Here is a 17,742-nt window from a genome sequence, read left to right as displayed (position 1 = left end):
CATCAGGAGGAGAAATGAAGGAGAGAGACAGTCTGGCAGGGGCCTCAGGATGACTACGACTCTTTAATGCACTCATAAATCCATTATTTAACATAATGCAGAGAGGAAGTGGATTTGTACTCCAGCCCTGTGATTACACTGCTATCAATAAAGAATGGATAAAGAATAAAGACAAGATTCCACTTTGGTTCTTGGCTTCACTGTGGTCTGTTCATGTAGTTCTAAAGTCTTTTAAATTCAGCCTAGTGACTGACAATGTTTGCAAGCATGCAAAGGCATATAAAAGGAGCCAAATGACAAACGTCATGCACAAGTTATTCACGCGTGATTCAGGACAGATGTACAGTAATGTGACACAAAGGAAGTTATTATAAAACAACCATGCTAGATGATGTAATGCCAATGTGAAAACAGACAACCAATGATCATATAAGAACGTTGGTGATATGTAGGAGACTGAGAATTCATCCACTCGCTAGAGGATTTGAGATGGTGCTCAACACTCACACCCTAGATACAATAAGAACATGAAATGAGAAGAGGGTATGAATTATAGTTTTAAAGTGTAAAAATAAACTTCAATTGATTTTTTTTTATGTCAGTACATGGCAGGAACATCATTTGCGTTGTCAAGATGCGGTAATATACATTTGATTTTCTTGATGCAACTGGGTTTAGTTTTATTGATAATCGCTGGGCACATTTTGGCTTCTGAGAATTTTTGTCGACCCATGTACATTTTACACAACGTCCCAAGTTCATTAAAATATGAGCTATGTAAAACACAATGTTGTTTGTTGTTGAATTAATATGGAACACAGAAGTTTAACATGGTTGTGTGGCACCCAAAAACCATTCAAGGTTCTCATTTGGTCCCTTTAGAAAATTGGTTGCCCACCCTTGTTTTCAAGTGATTTGATCGGAGATTCTTGAATGGATGATTGCCATCATATCCAACATATTGTAGTTAATCCATCAAATAAATAAAAGAAAAATCTGTGGCAGCAGCTAGCTAAAGTGATTAAAATGTGTGGTTTACGTGGAATCCTTCCCTGTGTGCTCAAACGCATTCCCTTGATAGAGAGGATAAGAGATGGCGGGGAGTCTACTGTTCATCCTCACACGCCGAAACACTCCCATCTGCCAGCTGAGGACGAACTTGGTCACACTGTTTTTGAAAAGACAGAATGACAACAAGTGTGCCATGTCATGGGAGGATTTGGTCTTTCTCAAAATCATGCAGAAAGAGTCCTACAAAGATGAACAAAGCAGCTCGATTGCCCTTCTGCCCTTTAGGACACCCAGACCACAGGTAACCACCCTCCACACTCAAAAGCAGGATCTACCAGCTCCACCAGGCGACTTCACAGGAAAAGATCTCTTCAAGTTTCAGTGGAAACAAGTGCAAGCACTCGCGAATGAGTTTGCTAATTTACCTTTTATCTAAGCTATACAAACGTATGCTTAGTTTGAACTTAAGCAGTGTTTATGCTCCAATTTATATATTTTTGTTATTGGCTTTATTTAAGTTATATTTCAGGATTTCCTGATCATTTGTATCCATGTTATTCAATTGCACATTCTTATTTGGACATTTAGTTTATGTAACCCATTAGTTAACAATAAATGGATTTGTTTTTTTCATATTTACTCCTGCTGATCATTCTTTTTAAGTAACATCACTTCATCAGGGCTTTTTCAAAACTCAGTATTACAAAAATGTGATATATGTATGATGATTGATTGTATTGAGTTGGAAGCGTATTGGCCAAAATTCTAGGCTGCAGTATCGGTACCAGATCAGAAGGGAAAAAGTTAGCTCAGGAAACCCCAAATGATTTTCTGTACTTTGAGGTTAGACCACCAAGTCTCCCTCTCCCTTTTCCGAAGACACACTACCAAGTATTCTCCTTCCTGTTTCTCTGATCATCTTCGCTGTATGCGATCCTGACTTCTAAATGTTCCTCCTGGGCACCGAGTGCCTGTCTCACCCCTTCTTGAAAAGTCTCTTTCTCTCAGTTTCCAAAGGGTTCTCTGTTCTGCCTTTGTCTTCTTAATGGTCTTACCCACCACCACAGTCATCTTAAACACTACCATCCTCTGCTGTCTAGCTCCACTCTCACATACTACTACTTGACAGTCCGTAACCTCCTTCAAACAATATCTTCACTAAATGTAATCCAACTGTCTGCTTCTACCTGCACACTTGTAGGTCATCTTATGTTCCTGCCTCTTCTGGAAGAAAGTGTTCACTACAGCCATTTTCATCCTTTGTGCAACATCTACCACCATATCTTCCTCCAAGGTCCTTTCCAAGATTCCAAATGTATCGTTTTTTCATCCACCCTCCTCTTTCCTTCAACATGTTAAGTTACAATTGGCACACATCACAACTCTCTTTGTCTGGGAAGCTCAGAACTAATTTTTGTAGCTTTCTCTAGGAGCGTGGTGCAGCTGCTGGGGAGCTGGGATGGGAGCCTGGCATAGGTGGGGGGGAGCCGGGACGGGAGCCTGCCGCAGCTGCCTAGGAGCAAGAATGGTGTCTGCAGTCACTTCCTCAGCCTGCCACCACTGTGGTTTGGGAGTAGCAGGTACGAGAGCGACAGCGTCTCCGGGGACTTGGGAAAGTGATTTATAATAAATGAGGGTACTGAAGAAAGTGACAAAAAAATGGCACAGACCAAGGTGACCCGGTGGCTAGTTTGGTTGGGCGTGACCCTATGCATGGAATGAGTTATGGAAACTGGAGGAAAGTGGCTTAGGTAGAAGGGAGGAAAAGAAAATGGAAGTACAAAATTTGACCTTTACTTGGGCGCCTGTGTTGTGACCATGAGGTGGTCCTCGCTAGATGGTCAAATGTATGCCAAGCAAAAGTCAGAGTGAAAGACCTTGGGCTGGGACTCACAGAGTTAAGAAAAGGGCAAACGTAAGAAAAAGTGACTAGAACGCGAAAAACTAAGGAAGGAAGGGAATCGGAAAAATCTAAAATCTGTGTCAGAGTTTGAATCAGACGTGGTTAAAGAAATCTGGGCCATCTTCACAATCGGAAAAAATGAGAATATAAAGAATGTGGAGGCAAAATGGTGGAGCATGGTGAATTACTCCAAAAAGTGAGGGACAGGTGAAAAGGACAAAGCAGACGAAACAATAAAGTATACTGAAGGAGGGTAGTTATGGTTGGCAGGCTGAGGGCATTGGGAGGAAGACTGGTGATGTGCCAAGTGATAGACCACTCTTCCCATCTGGGTCCTGTTTTGGCTGGTCCATTCTGTCACAGTTAGGGTTTGTGAGGCAAGGCAACGACATGGAGGACCAAAGTCCAGAGAAGTAGTAACTTCAGATTTTTATTTATTTATTTATTATTATTTTTTTTTAAACCAGACCATGAACTTCCAAAAAACAAAAATAAAATGTGGATGTCCAAAGTCTGATGTTGCTGTGTGTGCTTGTGACTGTGTGTATGCACAGCCAAAACTACAGGAAACATCTGCATTTTACTGCAGTGTTTTCTCAAGTTATATTAAATGAATTGAAATATCCACAGTTTGACAGACATTAACAGGCAAATACAACAAGAACATGAAAGCTGCTGTTTTTTTCTCGTTGAAATGTAAACGAGTATTGTGCCATTGTCTTCATGGCAACGACAACCTTCCCAGGATGGTGGCCACGCATGCACAACGATCAGCCGGACTGGCTCATCTAATGTTAATACCTATGTCCGGGAAGCTCAATGGAAAACGTGTGTCATGAGACTCTTTCTTAGGTGAGCCAATCTTTAATGTCATTAGCTATTAAACTGGATTGGAGCAAACAGCGCTCAATGCAGAAGTTGAAGACGTTGTCTTGTGCACAAAATAAAAGATAAATAAATATTTAAAAAAGTAAAAAAGTAGCAAGTGACATTTAGATAATGTACCATGTACAGTGAATAAAATGAGTATTTGAACACCCTGCTATATTTCAAGTTTTCCCACTTAGAAATCATGGAGTTTTCATCGTAGGTGCATGTCCACTGTGTGAGAGAAAATCTAAAAAGAAAAATCCAGAAATCACAATGTATGATTTTTTTATTGATTTATTTGTGTGATACAGCTGCAAATAAGTATTTGAACGCCTGACAAAACCAATGTTATTATTTGGTACAGTAGCCTTTGTTTGCAATTACAGAGGTCAAACGTTTCCTGTAGTTGTTCATCAGGTTTACACACACTGCAGGAAGGATTTTGGCCCACTCCTCCACACAGATCTTCTCGAGATCAGACAGGTTTCTGGGCTGTCGCTAAGAAACAGAGAGTTTCAACTACCTCGAAAGATTTTCTATTGAGTTTAGGTCTGGAGACTGGCTAGGCCACACCAGAAGCTTGATATGCTTCTTACAAAGCCAACTCTTGGTTTTCCAGGCTATGTGCTTCAGGTCATTGTCATGTTGAAAGACCCCGCCAAGACCCATCTTCAGTGCTCTGACTGATGGAAAGAGGTTGTTCCCCAAAATCTCACAACACATGGCCGCGGTCATCCTCTCCTTAATACAGTGCAGTCGTCCTGTCCCATGTGCAGAAAAACACCCCTAAAGGATGATGGTACCACCCTGATGCTTCACAGTAGGGATGGTGGTCTTGGGATGGAACTCATCATTCGTCTTCCTCCAAACCCAGTGGAGTTATGACCGAAAAGTTCCATTTTGTTCTCATCTGACCACAAAACTTTCTCCCATGACTCCTCTATATCCCCCAAATGGTCATCGGCAAACCTTTAAGCAGGGGAACCTTCCGTGCCACGCATGATTTCAAACCATGACGTCTTAGTGTATTACCTACAGTCACCTTGGAAACGGTGGTCCCAGCTCTTTTCAGGTTATTGACCAAGTCCTCCTGTGTAGTCATGGGCTAATTCCTCACCTTTCTAAGGATCATTGAGACCCCACGAGGTGATATCTTGCATGGGCTCCACTCCGATTGAGATTGACCGTCATGTTTAGCTTCTTCCATTTTCTAATGATTGCTCCAACAATGGACCTTTTTTCACCAAACTGCATGGCGATTTCTCCGTAGTCCTTTCCAGCCGTGTGGAATTGTACAATTTAGTCTCTGGTGTCTTTGGACAGCTCTTTGGTCTTGGCCATGTTACAAGTTTTAGTGTTACTGATTGCTTGGGGTGGACTTGTGTCTTTATGCAGCTGATAACCTCACACAGGTGCATCTGATTCAGGATAATACATGGAGTGGAGGTGGACTTTCAAAGCCAGACTAACAGGTCTTTGAGGGTCAGAATTCTAGCTGATAAAAGGTGTTCAAATACTTATTTGCACTGCATCACACAATAAATCATTAAAAAAAAAAATCATACATTGTGATTTCTGGATTTTTCTTTTTAGATTATTTCTCTCACAGTGGACATGCACCTACGATGAAAATTTCAGACCCCTCCATGATTTCTCAGTGGGAGAACTTGCAATATAGCAGGGTGTTCAAATACTTATTTTTTTTCACTGTAGTGTAGTTCACTGAGTAGTGTTACAATTTCAAATGCTGTTACTTCTTTACAGTAGAAGTAGCAGAAGTGTTTTTTCTGAGGTTCTGAAGTCCTGTGACTTATTCAAAGCAGATCCCAGCAATCAGGCGGAACTTCAGGTTGATGTGCTTGCATATTAGAAGCACCCCAGACCCATACAATTGATGGAATTGGCCTATTTCAGTTGAAATTGGAGAATTTCACTGAAAGGCGACTGATTTGTATGCATGATTCTTATACTTTTTCAGTTTCCTCCCCTTCATTGTTTAGCATCATAAAATGTGAACAGACAAAAATAAATGAACTTAAAATGCTGTTTTTAAATGTGATAACATACATTAAGGCTTCGCATGAAATTAATTATTATTAATTAAATTATTATTAATAATTAATTATTGCTGATCACAAATTTTAGTTCATTTTCACTGGTCACACCCAAGCCTGATCACTGTTCAATCAAGATATCTAGCAATCTGCTCCAACAGAATATAGTGAAAAGATCTTGAAAAAAAAAAGACACGATTCAAAGAAATACCACAACAGCCCAGAAATAAAGTAATTTGCATCCATCAGTCTCGAAAGGATTAAAAAAGCCAGTCCTAAAGCGTTAAGAGTTCCAGCAACCCGTATAGAGAGCCTTTATCCTCATGTGGCGAAAACATGGAACAGTAGTGAGCATTTTCAAGAGAGGCCGGCCTACAAAGATTACCCCCAGAGAACAGCAGTGACTCATTGAGGAGGTCATAAGGGAACTCAGAATAACTCGGCCTCAGCTAAGGTCAGGTGTTCAAAACAATCAAAAAAGGACTGGGCAAAAAATAGCATTCATGTTCCAAGGCGAATTTTTTTTTTTAAAAAGTGTTACTTTGGGAAAAAAAATATCTGAAATACTCCCAAAACATTTTCGAGCACATGTTACAGACTGATGGGGTCTAGCTTTTTGAGAAGTGTGCGTCTTGTTACACTTGATGTAAATGGAGCACAGAATTTCATAAAAAGATAATTGCCCAACCAGTTATTAGATCGAGGGGGTCATTACTTTTTCCACACAGGGCCCGGTTGACAGTGATATATATATATATTTTTTTTTTAATGGAATGATTAAATGTAACCATTTTAATTTAACTTGAATACAGTTGTCTGATAATTACATTTGTTTTTTGATTTTAATTTTAAAGTAGGGATAATCACGTGTCTACACAGTGAACAGCTAGGAGGAATGGCAGAGGCTCTCCAAATTCAAGGGAGAAAACTTGTTCCATCATTCCCAAAATTATTCATGGCTACATTAGATCAACAAACGGGGACTCTATAGTGAGCAAATGGTTTGAATACTTAAGGCTGTGTGATATTTCAATGATGGACACAAAAATGAGCTGCAACTTTCAATAAAAGCAACTGTTATTCTGATTGCGTCCACTGGATGTTGCAGAGTAAGTAGATCAAGCACGCAGTCCGGATGTGCCGCTTTCTGTTGTCCTCGCGCTATTTGTTATGGCTTCTACTTTTAACGTGTGCTTCTGCACTCACATTGCACCTGTATGTCTCTGTCTAAAAGAGAAAAGTGGATACAGATTGCAGTGTTCCAAGAAAAATGGTTATCCTCCTATTTATTCACTGAAGTGAATGTGAAAGCTGTATGTATGGTGGGTTCACAGCATGTTGCACTGCTGAAAGAATATAACCAGAATCATTATTTGAGTCTTCATGCCGACAAATATGACAACTTTCAAGGTCAGCGGAGAAGAAAGAAGGTGAATTAACTTTTGGCATGTCTGTAGAAATAGCATTCGGTTTACTCACAGCGGAGACATCAGTGACACTGCTGCAAAGGCTACCTCATTGCTAATAAAATCAGAGTGGTTTCAAAACCATTTAAAAGCATGCATGATGGAAGGCATCAGAGATTGTGCGCCCTGAAAGGCGCCACACTTTAGCAATTATGAGCCTCACAAGAAAGTTGCAGACAGGATTTCCAATATTAAAAATATTTAGTGTTTAATTAATGAAAACACTGAGATTACAGTAATGCACAACTGACGCATTTTAATCCGCGGAGATGAGGATACATTGAAGGTCACCGGAGAGTTCGTGGAGAGGGTGCCAATGAAAGCTACAACGATAGCATCTGATCATTTTATCGCATTCGTAGTGCTGGCCCTGCACTGTCAGCCAGGCTAAAGTTACTGCGTCCTAAATGATCTGGAAAAAAGCAGGTGTTGTGAAATGTTTAGAGTAATTGCAATCTGCAAATAAGTGGACGTGATTTTTGGACTTTTCACAGTGTTTAGCACCAGGAGGCTTTGTTTTGCAAGTCATTAAAAATGGATAACGTCAAGAAAATGGTCATCAAAACTGTAAATTTAATCTGATCCAGAAGCCTAAATCATTGTCAGTTTGACAGCCTTCATCTATGGCATGCCACACCACACTGAGGTATGGCTGTTAAGCCGAGGTACTGTGCTGAGGAGTTTCTTTGATTTACGAGAACAAATTGGACGGTTCAAGGAAGAAAAGGTCAAACGAGTGTTAGAATTTCATTCTGCAGAATGGATGCAGGACTTTGCATTTATGGTGAATGTTACAAAGCACCTGAATAACTTGAACAAATGGCTGCTCGGGCACAACATATTGTTATGCAGCATTGTGACAGGATAATGTTTTATTTGTGATATATTTCTGCCTGAGAAATGACACCTTGATATAGTTCTGCAATGTAATTATGTGAAGAACTGAGGGATTGTGTTTTTGTTTCTTTTAATCATAAAAATGAAATGTTTTATGATTAAAAGTGATGTTTGGCTTATACTATTTTGGACTGGTATTAAAACAAAAAATCGTTCACTTGTTGTTTTTAAGGTCTAAAGCAGGGGTCGGGAACCTATGCCTCGAGACCCATATCTGGCTCTTTTGATGGTTGCATATGGCTTGCAGACCCCTCATAACGACATACTGTACATGTCATTTATGTCGCGCTAGCAACACAAATGAGGCAAAGACAGTTTGTCTTAGTGAGGTTGTCGTAGTGTGCTGTGGCAGTCGATGTGCGCAGGCAGAGAAGGGTCGAACGCAGATCGTGTCAGAAAAACTAATTGTGGAAACTCGCTCCAAAAAAAAAAAAAAAAAAAAAAGGTTGGAGTACTGCAGTTTCCGGCAAGACTGGGCAGCCTTTGTGGAGTGAGGCTTCTGCGATGTGTCTAATTTGGAATGGCAGAATTACAATGATGAAATGCTCAAATAAACCCCACTTTCACACACTGTTTGCATTAAAATATCCTGTAGGGAGGGGATAGCAGGAAGAAAGCATGTCAAAAGCTACTGTCCAGAGTCCAACCTAGTCCGCAGCGAATCCATGTTTGGACCAAACAAGGTGAATGGAATTCAGATAGCTTTGCGGGTGCTTTAGCAATCGTGAGAATCAGAACCCCATTCACAAATGGGGAGTATGTCAAAGCTTTCGGCTATCAGTTACGCAGAGAAACATCTGAAATCAAACAGCCGTGAGAGAATTCAAGATTAACGACTCTGGGGTGCTTAAGTTGAGGAAGTAGGAAAACGACCTTTGCCAAGTCAAGAAGACTAAGCTGAGTTTCGGTGGCCCGAGTTGGAAGAACAACCCGAGCAATGGAATAATGATCACAGAACAAACAACCCGCATGAAACAAATAAGCACAGTTAATGAACTCGGAGATTGGTATTATACTAGGAACCTTGACGAAGCAACTTCATTCGTTGGATATCGGGGTTTGAACAGGGTAAACAAAGCGAACACAACTTTAAGAGGCAGCATCAGGCAAGTTACGCCATAATTTGTGAATCGATTGTGGATGCTTTAGTCAACTTGTCACTTCCATTGTTGTTCGAAAAGCCGGTATCGTATCTGAGGAGGTGCATGGGAACGAGACTGCGAATGAAAGTGATGAGAGGGAACAATATAAACAGTGAGTTTGGTTGTACTTTATTTAAGTATTGAACAATGTAGCTATACAATATAGCGATACTAGTTTAAAGCATACGATAGCATGCATGCACACTATTTAAAAAGGCACCCAGAGGAAAACTGAGTTCAGTTGTACTTAATGAAGTATTTAACAATGTAAACAGTGAGCTTGGTTGTACATTATTGAAGTGTTTAAAAAGCGTGCATACATTCAACCGTATAGTTTAAGATAGTGTCGCGACATTGATAAACACTTAAACTACAACCAAACTCACTGTTTACATTGTTAAATACTTCAGTAAAATATATACAACTGAACTCAGTGTCACTTCCGGTGCATTTTTAAATCGCGTGCATGGATGCTACCGTATGTTTTACGCTAGTGTCGCTATATATACACACAGCTATATGCTTTGCGGCGTTAAACGTGTATGTAAATAATGCCTGAAGTGCATGTTTTGTGTCAAACATTTCTTTGCTCATCGTTTTGTTGTCTGCTGCTTGTGCCGTTCTGTTTGCTGTGGTGTAAAGATTTTGATTTGGTGTGACATCGTGGGTGAGGATGGTGTGTTGACTGGTGGCTTGCTTCCACTGCTCTTTTTTTTTTTTTTTTGGGGGGGTATAAAATTGTTGTTCTGCTGAAAAAAGTAAAGCTGCAATTGTGCCTCACTGTCTTGTGAGGACCACCATGCCTGCGCCTATACCTATAAACACAGTGGGCCTTATGTTTACATTCTTCTTTTCCTTTCGGCTTGTCCCGATTAGGGGTCGCCACAGCGTGTCATCTTTTTCCATTCAAGCCTCTCTCGTGCTTCCTCCTCACTAACACCCACAGTCTTCATGTTCTCATGGCACATCCATCAACCTTTTCTTTGGTCTTCCTCTCGCAATTTTTCCTGGAAGCTCCATCCTCAGCACCCTTCTACCAATATAATCACTCTCTCACCTCTGAGTATGTCCAAACCATCTTTTTCTTCTCTCTCTAAATTTGTCTCTAAAACATCCAACTTTGGCTGACCCTCTAATGAGCTCATTTCTAAACCTATCAAATCTGCTCACTCCGAGCGAGAAGCTCAACATCTTAATGTCTGCTACCTCAAGTTCTGGTTCCTGTTTCTTCAGTGCCACCGTCTCTAATCTGTACATCATGGCCGACCTCACCACTGTTTTATACACTTTGCCCTTCATCCGAGCAGACACTCTTCTGTCACATAGAACACCAGACACCATCTGCCAACTGTTTCCCCCCTGCTTGGACCCATTTCTTCACTTTCTTACCACACTCTCCATTGCTCTGGATTGTTGACCCCAAGTATTTGAAGTCATCCACCCTCGCTATCTCTTCTCCATGTAGCCTCACTCTTCCCCCTCCACCCCTCTCGTTCACGCACATATATTCTGTTTTACTTTGGCTAATCTTCATTCCTCTCTTTTCCAGTGCGTGCCTCCATCTTTCTAATTGTTCCACCACCTGCTCCCTGGTTTCACTGCATACCACAATATCTCTGAACATCATGGTCCAAGGGGATTCTAGTCTAACCTTATCTGTCAGCCTATCCATAACCACAGCAAACAGGAAGGGGCTCAGAGCTGATCCCTGATGCAGTCCCACCTCAACCTTAAATTCTTCTGTTACGTCTACAGCACACCTCACCACTATTCTGCTGCTCTCATACATGTCCTGTACTATTCTAACATATTTCTCAGCCACACCAAACGTCCGCATGCAGTACCACAGTTCTTCTCTTGGTACTTTGTCAAAGGCTTTCTCTAGATCCACAAAGACACAATGTAGCTCCTTCTTACCTTCTCTGTACTTTTCAATTACCATCCTCAAGGGAAATAATGCATCTGTGGTACTCTTTCTAGCCATGAAACCATACTGTTGCTCGCAGATACTGACTTCTGTCCTGAGTCTACTCTCTGATACTCTTTCCCATAACTTCATTGTGCGTCTCATCAACTTTATTACAGGGTTCATACTCAATCTGACCAAAAAAATTTAAGGGCTTTTTAGGGGCATTCTTAGGGGCTGACACAAAAAATTTAGGGCTGACACGGAAAAAATTTAGGGCCATCGTGGGAAATCAAGAGTAGGGGAAAAAAAAGACTCACCCAATGGTGCCATCAACCGTTCTTGGTTCATCAAATGTTCCAGTACCTCAGTACCTGTGACAGTGATCACCTGTCGCCCCTTTTGGTAGTTCTCATTGATATCACCAATGTCAATGTCTTCACATAACAGTCTACAGAAAAACAGATTCTAACTACAATTGCAACTATATACACAAATGTCTTCTACTGATGTCTGTCTCAGCACCCCTACTCTAGCTCCTTGAGCCTACCCAGTGCCTCCTCTATTTGTTGCTGCAAAGGTGCCAAAGTGGCTCTCTTGTCCTTTGCTCTGCCTCTGAGTGCATTGCCCTCGGTGATAAACCTCAGATTCCTCTTTTCTTCTGCCTCCTCACACAGCCTGTCAGCCTTCTCAATAAGCGTAGATATGTCAGTCTCTATTCTGGCTTTTTTTGGCTTTGAGGCAGTAGAGATGACAAGTGGGCAGCGATGCCAAATGTAGCCAGGTACAAAGTCTTCCTTTCCCCACAGTGGTAGTTTTTAGCAATGTCTGGGAACATGACTGCAAACACTTTCGAATTATTTTCGCAAGATATGTAACTGTAATGGCTGCAGATCACTTTTAAAGTCCACACGATCTCTGCCTTTAACGAGTCCGTCTTTGTGTATTGAACTACGTTCATAAAGCCTGACTTCTAGCTGGTTGAAGTCGATGGCTGGAGAACTGTAGGTGCGCATGCACTGCTAGTACCACTGCCTGAAGTTGATGCTTCACTATCTTGATATTTTAGAAACGGATTCATACCAACGGAAGATGAGAGAGTCTTCACCAAATCAGCGTGTCTCCTGTTTTTCCGGTGCGACTCCAGCGCTTTGACGCCCATCTTTTCAAGCTGGTAACTCTGCTTGCACAGATGGCAGTAAAACATTTGCCGATCTTTTGGATCTCGACGAACCCAGCTCCCAAACTCCTTACTGTCAACCCAAGTTTCTTGGAAAAATGCACTTCCCCGTGATACAAGTTGGATTGATGAAAGAACTATGCTACGTAGTAACGAAGACGAAGTGAAATGCCTACTCACGGAAACAAACAATGGAATATCGACAAGATGGCGACTAGTTGTCAACACGGTGACTTCCGTTGACAATTACCGGCTGTTTTGGACGCCAGACGGATCGCTATTTTTTTTTAAATAAAAGATTAATATTTTTTAGGGAGAATTTTGGCGGTAGAGGTCCTCCCTTTGATTTTTTTTAATTTAAGGCCTTTTTAGGGGCTTGACCGGTTTTCGCAGATTTTTAAGGACTTTTAGGAGCCCGTTAATGCACCTTTGAAAATTTAGGCGTTTTTAGGGACTTTAAGGTCCGCGTGCGAACCCTGTATTACTCTATAGTTGCCGCAGCTCTGCAAGTCACCTTTGTTCAGGCATCTTCTCCCCCGCTAGTATTCTGTTGAATAAGTTGGTCAAAAACTCCACAGCCACATCTCCAAATTGCTCTCATACTTCACCAGTATGCCATCAGGACCAACTGTCTTTCCATTTTTCATCCTTTGTAGTGCCTTTCGAACTTCCCCCTTGCTAATCACTGCCACTTGCCACCTGGTCCTTCACACTTGCCTCTTCTACTCTTCATTCTCTCTCATTTTCTTCATTCATCAACTTCTCAAAGTATTCTTTCTATCTATCCAGCACACAACTGGCACCACAACACAACACATTTCAAGTCCACAACCATCTGTCCCTCAAAGTTTGTTTCCTGGATGCTGTACTTACACGTCACTTCTTCATCACCGCTGTTTCCTTCACCAACATGTCTAGTAGACTCTGCACCAATCACAACTTTCACTCTATCTGTCTGGGAAGCTCAAATCTACTTCATCTAGTTCCTTCCAGAAATTCTCTTTCAACTCTCGGGTTACACCTTAGCTGTGGGGCATAGCTAATCACATTACATATAACACCCTCAAATTTAAAATTTCAGCCTCATCACTGTATTTGATACTCTTTTTACCTCCAAGATGTTCATAGCCAGCTCTTCCTTTAAAATTACCTCAACTCCATTTCTCTTCCCATCTACTCCATGGTAAAATAATTTAAACCCTGCTCCTAAACTTCTAGCCTTACTACCTTTCCACCTGCTCTCTTAAGATGTACAAAACCATCCATAAGACTGCACCTTTTAATACGGTGTGCCTTGCCTTATGGTCGTGAAAATACAGCAGCTGATAAGTAAGAAAATGTTCATTATCAGATCAGTATAAAAACAGTGTGTAATGCACTCCACTGCAATGGGCTGTATGCATACTCACCATTGGTAAATAATACGCATGTCAAAGTTTGATGAACCAACATTTGGACAAGCTAGTTAAACACTGAAAATATAGTCATGTTGGATGAGAGCTATCTTGAAATTTGGAGGGAAATTAAAACATCAAATCACCCCAAAAGCACCACACCAATAGTGAAGTTTGGAAATACGAATATCATGTTGTGAGACGGCTTTTCAGAAAATCCTACCGGTAAACTTCAAATTATTGACGGAAGGATGGGCCAAGATATTCTTGACAAAAATATGTTGCCATCTATGAGAATGATTAAAATAAAACAAGGGTTTACATTTCTGCAGAATAATAATCCAAAATATACTGACAAGGAAACTCTCAATTGGTTTCAAAGAAAAAAAATAAAGCTGCAAGAGTGGCCCAGCCAATCACCTGACATGAATCTAATCGAAAATCTGCGGAAAGAACTGACATAAAAGAACCCCAAAGAGCCTTCATGATTTGAAGACTGCTTCTGAATGGACCAAAATCACAGCAGAAAAATACAGGCAACAAGTTTCTCCATAATTCTTGCAGCTGTCATTGCAAACAAAAGCTTTCGTACAAAGTATGAAATAAATACCAGTTTTCCCTATGTCATTTCACAATATCATACCTAACTTAATTTCGGATCTTAATTGTTTCAATTTGTTCATGAGTATGGATTACTTGCAATGTTTCCTACCAACATCGACTGAAATTTCATGTCCATAGCAGCTTTGGAACTATATTTAATGTGTTAAAACATATTTCAGGTGATGTTTTATGTGCATATATACGTATATGTGTATGTTTAAAAAAATAAATAAATAAATAAAAAAAAAATCGCACAAATCTGAGTAATCGACTATCCAAACCATTTGTGGCAGCCCTACTAGCAGGTATAGCTAACATTGACATGATTACACTGCACATTCGAACGGTATACATCTTGTGCATGTTCACATTAGTGCGTGTGTTAGTGCAACTTTTGTCAGACATCATTGGGGGGACGGAGGGAGGAAGGGGGGGACCCATCTGGACTTGGGTTTATCCAACTGTCAATTTTCTCAGCCTCTTAAGATAGTCACTAATCATTGCAGAATACCATTTCCTTGATTGACATTATTTTTAGGAATCTGTCATAAAGTAATAGGTCCACTGCCAACGAACACAGTCTGCTGCTATTATGACACTTTCAGTAAGTTAAGAGCACACAGACAAATCATCCTCTCCTGAAGGCTTAAAACAAAATCAAACCTCAGACAGCCGCAGTTAACAAGCAATAAACTTCTTGTCCCAAGGTCGTCTGGGCTTTTGAGTACCTGGTGCACTGAACTGGCGAACTGAGGAAGCACGGCTCTTGTCCTGAACACGGCTGAGACTGCAGCCCTTTGGCACACTCCATGTTGCTGGGCTGGCTCGGCTATCTCTCTCCTCGGCTGTATCATAGACCACCAGGTGGGGTGACCGCTCAGTCAAGTTTTTGCTGTAATGACTCAAACCATACTGGGCAATCTGGATGGCATAGAAGTAGCCCTGAGGACCCCACTGAGTGGAGAGGGGCACACCTGTGGGAGAAAAAGGATAAAAATGTTTACAAATCAGTACACAATTGGTTTATTTTTCAGCACGAACCAAACTGTTATTTTGGCTACGCCCAATGTTTGTGCAATAACTTTGATCAAATTCTCTCTTCTAACACCTTCAAAGTGGTTAGCTTTTCTCCTATAGACAGCTCTCTGGTCTTAATAATTCCTTAATAGCAAATGCAGTTTTCGCAGGTGAAACACAAACCCCAAATCAAGTATGCTCTAATGTTTAAGCACTCAATCTAAAAGGCAACACCTTACTAGAAATAAGAAATACCCTTGAGTCAAATGTTCCAATACTTTTGCTCACTTGATAAGTAGATGGTTTGAAACAAAAGGTGCTCTGTCCTAACACACCTAGCCACACACACACACACACACACACACACACACACCACACACACACACACACACACACACACACACACCACACACAACTGAAAGTGGTTATAACCCTTCAATTTTTCCACATTTTGCAATTACTGTATACACTTATTCTGAAGCTGATTTGAGTGGTTTTCTTAAAAAAAAAATATTCCATAATGAAGAAAAATATTTTCAGACATTCGTGTAAATTTATAGAGGAAAGTAAACATTCGAACAATAGGTACACAAGTATTCACAACCTTTGCTAAGACACTCAAATTTAAACTCAGGCGCATCAGATTTCCACTGGAGTCCACCTGTGTTAAATTCAGTTGATTGAACATCATTTGGAATGGCGCACACCTGTCTGTAATAAGGTGTCATATTTGGCAGTGTATACTGTATCAGAGCAGAAATCAAGCAATGAAGTATAAGGATATCTCTGTAGACCTCAGACTATTATACTATATTATTATACGCAAGTATAAACACCATGGGAATATACAGCCATCACAACACTCCAGAAGGAGATGGCCTCTGTGTCCCAGAGATGAACCTGCTATGGTCCAAAATGTGCGACGAATCAACCATAAATCAAAAAATCTAATCAACATATGCCAAAGACCTTGTGAAGATGCTGGATGAAACTGATAAAGTGTCATGATGCACAGCAAAACAAGTCCTGCCCCGACATGGGCTGAAAGGCCACTCAACGACAATGAAGCCATTTCTCCAGTGGAGCCATTTGGCCTTAACGACAAACATTACATCTGGAGGAAAAAGTGGGAACTTTGTCAATCTGAGAACACAATAACAATCGTGAAGCATGGAGGTGGTAGCATCATACGGTGCCGTTTTGCTTCAGGAGAAACTGGAGCATGTCATAAAATATTGATGGCATCATAAAGAAAGAACATTACATGGTGATATTAAGGCAACGTCGCAAAACACCCTGGAAGCTAAAACCTGAGCACAAATGGGTTTTCTACATGGACAAAGGCCCTAAACATACTGCCAAAATGTTTAAAAAGTGGCTTGAGGAAAACAAAGTCAATGTCCTTGAGGGGCCATCACAAAGCCTTGATCTGAATCCCATCAAATATGTGTGGGCAGATCTGAAAAGGGGTAGCATGATGGGGTGTCTGGTTACGTCATTGGTCACATGGTTCTGAGGACTGGGGTTCAAATCCCGGCACTGTCTGTGTGGAGTTTGCATGTTCTCCCCCGTGCCTGCGTGGGTTTTCTCTGGGCACTCCGGTCTCCTTCCACATCCCAAAAACATCTGTTAATTGTAGACTCCAAATTGCCCTGAGGTGTGTTTGTGACTGCGGGTGGTTGTTTGTCTCTTATGTGCCCTGTGAATGGTTGGCAACCAATTGAGGGTGTACCCCGCTTCCTGCACACCTCCAGCAGTCCCGCAACCCTTGTGGGGATTAGAAGCTTGGAAAATGGATGGATGATCTGAAAAAGCATGTGTGAGCAAGGCAACTGACAAACCTAACCGTTACACCTGTTCTCTCAGGAGGAATGGCCCAGGATTCCAGCAGAGTACTGTCAGAAGCTTGTAGAAGTTTTACCCGAAACTTTTCACCAAAAAAGCATTACACACACACACACACACACACACACACACGCACACACACACACACGCACACACACACACACGCACACACACACACACGCACGCACGCACAATGAGGAAAGCAAGTATTTGAACACCCTGTAATTTAGCAGGTTCTCCCACTGTAAAATCATGGGGGGGGTCTGAAATTTTCATCTTAGGTACATGTTCACTTTGAGAGATATACCGGGAATAAAAAAATAAAAATAAAATCACAATCATATATATTTTTAAAGTTTGTTTGTATGTATGTTCTTCTTTTTCTTTCGGCTTGTTCCGTTAGGGGTCGCCACAGCATGTCATCTTTTTCCATTCAAGCCTATCTCGTGCATCC

General features: G+C 41.1%; 1 protein-coding gene across 5 annotated transcripts in view; it reads right to left on the bottom strand.

The window, feature by feature from the left end:
• Positions 1 to 17,742, bottom strand: part of LOC133498478 (D-glucuronyl C5-epimerase B-like) — a 74,532-nt gene that overhangs the window by 39,604 nt on the left and 17,186 nt on the right. For all 5 annotated transcript variants that reach the window (XR_009794324.1, XR_009794322.1, XR_009794323.1 and 2 more), the window contains exon 4: positions 15,155 to 15,400. Coding sequence is in view for 2 of the 5 variants with exons in the window: in XM_061815361.1 (XP_061671345.1) it covers positions 15,155 to 15,400 (246 nt within the window). In the remaining 3 variants the exon portion in view is untranslated. The remainder of the gene's footprint in view (positions 1 to 15,154; positions 15,401 to 17,742) is intronic.

This window comes from Syngnathoides biaculeatus, chromosome 3 (assembly GCF_019802595.1).
Source record: "Syngnathoides biaculeatus isolate LvHL_M chromosome 3, ASM1980259v1, whole genome shotgun sequence".
NCBI lineage: Eukaryota > Metazoa > Chordata > Actinopteri > Syngnathiformes > Syngnathidae > Syngnathoides > Syngnathoides biaculeatus.
Note: the sequence above shows the minus strand (reverse complement) of the source record. Positions and strands in the feature narration are given on the sequence as shown.